The sequence below is a fragment of the Nematolebias whitei genome, chromosome 20, assembly GCF_014905685.2.
Source record: "Nematolebias whitei isolate Nwh7 chromosome 20, NemWhi1, whole genome shotgun sequence".
Taxonomy (NCBI): domain Eukaryota; kingdom Metazoa; phylum Chordata; class Actinopteri; order Cyprinodontiformes; family Rivulidae; genus Nematolebias; species Nematolebias whitei.
The window spans coordinates 21,727,616-21,732,795 of record NC_056517.1 but is presented as its reverse complement, the minus strand read 5'-3'; the positions used below and the strand labels follow the sequence as shown (position 1 = coordinate 21,732,795).

General features: G+C 38.9%; 1 protein-coding gene across 1 annotated transcript in view; it reads right to left on the bottom strand.

Annotated features, from left to right (window-relative positions):
- Positions 1–438: 438 nt before the first annotated feature.
- LOC119426900 (amyloid beta (A4) precursor protein-binding, family B, member 1 interacting protein) overlaps positions 439–5,180 on the bottom strand; it is a 35,403-nt gene continuing 30,661 nt past the window's right edge. Inside the window, exons 11-14 of the mRNA XM_037694489.1 lie at positions 3,990–4,088; positions 3,775–3,898; positions 3,574–3,635; positions 439–1,273 (exon numbers count right to left, since the gene is read on the bottom strand). Of these exons, the coding sequence (XP_037550417.1) occupies positions 653–1,273; positions 3,574–3,635; positions 3,775–3,898; positions 3,990–4,088 (906 nt within the window). The 3' untranslated portion in view covers positions 439–652. The remainder of the gene's footprint in view (positions 1,274–3,573; positions 3,636–3,774; positions 3,899–3,989; positions 4,089–5,180) is intronic.

Here is a 5,180-nt window from a genome sequence, read left to right as displayed (position 1 = left end):
ACATCACTTCTGCTTTCAACTTTCATTTATAGATGTGTCACATTTTTCTAGTAATGAAAACACATTTTAAATTCTTATTTATGCTAGGTTGCATCGCAGTAAAAAAAATTAAAAAAGCAAGGCACTTTTTTTCCCACACTTTCAGTGGATTGATGCGAACTATTGAGTTTTTTTTTTTCCAGCTGCAACACTAAACCACAAGAAAACATCAACAAATCCAGTACAACATTTTAACCTAATAAGTTTCTTTTGCAGATCAGATTTTTTTCAAGTTCATTTATGAGAATTTTTTATGTATTAGTTGTTTAAATGCATAAAACCCATAAGAGACAAAATAAATGTTTTTTTACAGTATTTACAGCCTCTTGTTGCAAATATATGTACAAATCTTTTTTTTTAATAGCTGTAAATTAAAACAAAAGTGATTTTATTCTCATGAAGCAAACCTGAAGCACCCATAGACGGTACGTTCATGTTCTTAAACCGTGATTTGATTTGTTCAGTTTGTGTCAAACTTCTTGAAATGCTGTTCTCGATGAGGAGCGAGGATGGATGAACTTGTGCAGAGGTGAATCTGTCTTTTTCTTGCTTCAACTTCAAGAAAACAAATGTTGCTCAGGCCCAGTTTGTTTTATACTCGTTCCTGTTTAAACTACTGGTCGCTACGTTTCTTCATAGCACGCATTAGTTCTGACATGAAGTCCCCTCCTCCTCCACCGTCTCCTCCCGGCAGCGCTGGCATAGTCCTCTTTGGGGGCGCAGGAGGCATCTTCTTCACCGACCCAGCAGGCCGCCCAACTGCCCGTAAGGGGGCAGGAGATGGAGCAGGTGGAGGAGGTGGAGGTGGTGGGGGAGCCTCAGGTCCTGTGAACACTGGATTAGGTGGAGGTGGCGGTAAGAATTGAGGATCCGGTGGTGGAGGAGGCAGGGATTGTTTAATGCCTCCAAAACTGGTTGGTGGTGGAGGAGGAGGTGGAGCAAAGTTAACAGGAGGAGGGGGAGGAGGCAGCGAGCCATAGCTGGTGTTGGGAGGAGGGGGCGGAAGGAAGTCTGGTGGAGGTTCTGAGGAGTCATCAATGGGTTGTGGCAGGGGAGGAGAAGGAAGGTTGTCCAGACCGAGCGGAGGTGGAGGGAAGTTGCTGTGATTGTGTCGCTGTGGAGCAGCAGGTTTGTGAACCAGTGACGGGGGTTTAGGAGGGTGGACTGGGTCAGGTGGAGGCGGAGGGAGGAGTTCATCCAAGGGTGGAGGTGGAGGTGGGGGGTTTCCAAAGTCCTGATAAAATAAAATAGAACACAAAGACAAAAGATGAACAGGAGGAAATAAGATTGAAACAAAAGAAGGAGGATTTGTGGTGGAGAAATGCATTCTGGGATATGTATGATCCTGTTCATGCTAAGGCTCTAATTCAGCATTTCATTTGGATTACTTTGGAGCTTTGATGTTTCAGCAATGATCCACAGAAGAATACTTCTGTGGAAAAGTTATTAGTATTTGACTTTCTGTAAATAGTTATTTAATCAGCCTCAGTTTAGCTTTAAATTTTGACAATAGGGATGAGCTAAAAGCTAGCTGGGGGGGGGGGGGGTGCTCAAGACAAACGTGGATCACTGCTGTTTCAAAACAACTCCAGACTAGCCGTTAGCTCATCAGTTGTGTCAGAATTATTTCTATTTCTCCAAAAAGAGGTTGTCCAATGAACTATCTGCAACAAGTAAGATATTATTTGCTCATAACCTTTTTCACAGAACCCCTGCTACATCTACAAACTTTACATAGAGACAAGTTTATTTCTGATTTTTGCTAAACTTCACCACATTTTAAACAAACAAATATACCGATAAACATCATGTAAACTCATATTTTCCACCAATTTTCCACCAATTTGTTTAAATTACTTACTTACTGTCAGTGAAGACATTCTCACACCATGATCATGTTTCCTAACATCACAGCTGATGTTTGATGAGTGAAAGCTAATCAGTTCATCACTGCATCTAAGGGCGTTTGTCACAATGCAAATGTGACTTGTCACTTCCCTAACTCATGTCATTTTTCACATCTCTGCTCTTCCTTGAAATGATGTTAGAGAAATTCCATGAAGAGACTTAGAGAAAGAAAAGGCAAAATGAGAAAACAGCTACTATTTACAAAAACTTCCTCTTTCTCTGGTGATAAAAATCTCCCCCATGATGATAGAGAAATATAAAGGGTTCATGCCATGGACAAGAAGTGGATGAAATAATCCATAGAATGGAGTCATTCAAGAAATATCTCATTTATGATAATTAAATGGGCAAACTGATTATTAACTCATTTGGTCATCAGTTCAAGTTTTAGCTTTGCATTTCTACAAACAAGTTTTGAACTGAGGTCATCATTTCCATAAAGATTCTAAAAATGACTTCTGAAAATGTTGGATAGTTTCAATAATGAATAAAATAAAAGCAAATCAACATTTTAAGTTCTGTCATTTATGTAAAAATGATCATCTTTAGGATGTATGAGAGGCCGTGTGGGACATAATTCATTCTTGATATTACATTTAGACATTTCACATATTTTTTCACATATTTTAAATTCCATATCCAAATAACCATGAAAATATGAGCTGATCTTTGTTGTTTTGTCTCTTGTGCCATCTGTCCTGCTCTCCTCAGTGTTCCGCACTCATGTCATCAGCTCCTGCCTCTGCCACCTGTTGTCCTTCCCCAGGTGTTTGTGTTTGTTCCCTTGTTATTGTGTCTATATATGCTGCGTTTTGTTATTATTCCCCTGTCCATGGATTGTCCTGTACGGCGTCATGTTCCTGTCTCCCTCCGTCTCCTCATAATTTATATAAGTTTTGCTGCAACATTAGCCTTTTTTATTTGTATTAATAAATATTCTTTATTTCATTCTTGAGTTCTCGAGTTCTGTCTGCGCCTGGGTCCAACCACACCACAAACCATGATACAATCATTTACACACAACAAATTAAACTGTCCTACATACAGTACAATATCATAATCTCCTACACATACTAACAAACACACTCACATATAGTCTACTACTAAAATGCTAATTTCAGCATCATTCAGATGATAGCAGCATGTGTGAGAAAGATTGATAGCATAAAATTTGACTCTTAAAATTTGATATATGGATGAGACTGATAGTTCATGTGAGAAAATTGAGTTTTCATGTGAGAGAACTTGATATACCATATGTGAAACTAAATTATGTCTCAAACAGCCCATCATATTTATTCTTGGTAATTTCAATGTAGTATTTTCTGTAACACATTTGGTTGCATACTCAGCTTAGTTACATAAAAAGAAAATTAAGAAATACTGTATTTTTATAGTTGCTTTCCTTATTTTGTAGTTCCTATGAAAACTCATTTTTGAGAACCTTGTAAAGTTGCATTTCAGTTAATTTTAAAGAAACTGAGGAAACATGTCGGTTTCTTTATATGAATTGCTGATGTATGTCTTCCTGGACAAACACAAACGGTGTTCTGGGATCAAATGAACTGTACTTGAGAATTTGTAATTATATTTTTATCTACCATATGAATAAAAAGTTTTATTTACCTGAGCAAGTGGTTCTGATTGTGCTGTTGAAGCATGGCCGTTGGCCTGACTCTGTGCTTTGACTGAGAGAGGTACAAAAATATAAAACATCTCAATAAACTTTCCGTCAAATGTTTGGATGGATATCCTTACATTAGGTTTATTTGTAATAATAAAAAATAAAAAAACGCTGATTAAAGAGGATATTTGGTGTTGCACTACCTTTGATGGTGGGTGAGGGTGTTGACGAGCTGGAGCCAGACGGAGTGCTGCGGTTTGTCCATGCAGAGCTGAGGATTGCTTTCTTCTCTGCTGTTTTAAAGTTTTCGTACAGTGACGCACCATACTGGAAGAAAAAAACATTGTTAAGTTAGGTTTCAAACCATGGTTTAATTAATAATAAATGATGTTCATAAAAGCAACAAACTCAAATTTACCTTTGCGATCCGTATCCCAGTCACCCAAAGATTCAACGCCCACGCATCGTCACAACAAAGATATTTGATGTACTGAGACTCTTTCTGGATCTGAGGATGCTGCAGAGACACGCACATTTTATTCATTCATATATTCATTCCAGCTAATCAACTACTGCATTCAGACTTAAAAAGACAAAACAAATCGAAGTACAAACCGGATTCCAAAAAAGTTGGAACACTAAACAAACTGTGAATAAAAACTGAATGCAATGATGTGGAGATGGCAAATGTCAATATTTTATTCATAATATAACATAGATGACAGAGCAAAAGTTTAATCTGAGTAAATGTAACATTTTAAAGGAAAAATATGTTGATTCAAAATTTCACAGTGTCAACAGATCCCAAAAATGTTGGGACAAGTTGCAAAAAGTGGCTGGAAAAAGGAAATTGAGCATATAACGAACAGCTGGAAGACCAATTAACACTAATTAGGTCAATTGACAACATGATTGGGTATAAAAAGAGCTTCTCAGAGTGTCAGTGTCTCTCGGAAGCCAAGATGGTAAGAGAATCACCAATTCCACCATTGTTGCGCAGAAAGATAGTGCAGTAATACCAGAATGGTGTTACCCAGCGTAAAATAGCAAAGACCTTTAAGTTATCATCATCAACCGTGCATAACATCATCAAAAGATTCAGAGAATCTGGAACAATCGCTGTGCGTAAGGGTCAAGGCCGCAAAACTCTACTGGATGCTCGTGATCTCCGGGCCCTTAAACGTCACTGCACCTCAAACAGGAATGCCTCTGTCAAGGAAATAACAGAATGGGCTCAGGAATACTTCCAGAAAGCATTGTCAGTGAACACATTCCACCGTGCCTTCCGCTGTTGCCAGCTGAAACTCTACAGTGCAAAGAGGAAGCCATTTCTAAGCAAGCTCCACAAGCTCAGACGTTTGCACTGGGCCAGGGGTCATTTAAAATGGAGTGTGGCAAAATGGAAGACTGTTCTGTGGTCAGATGAGTCACGATTTGAAGTTCTTTATGGAACACTGGGACGCCATGTCATCCAGACCAGAGAGGACAAGGATAGCCCAAGTTGTTATCAACGCTCCGTTCAGAAGCCTGCATCACTGATGGTATGGGGTTGCATGAGCGCTTGTGGCATGGGCAGCTTGCATGTCTGGAAAGGCACCATTAATGCAGA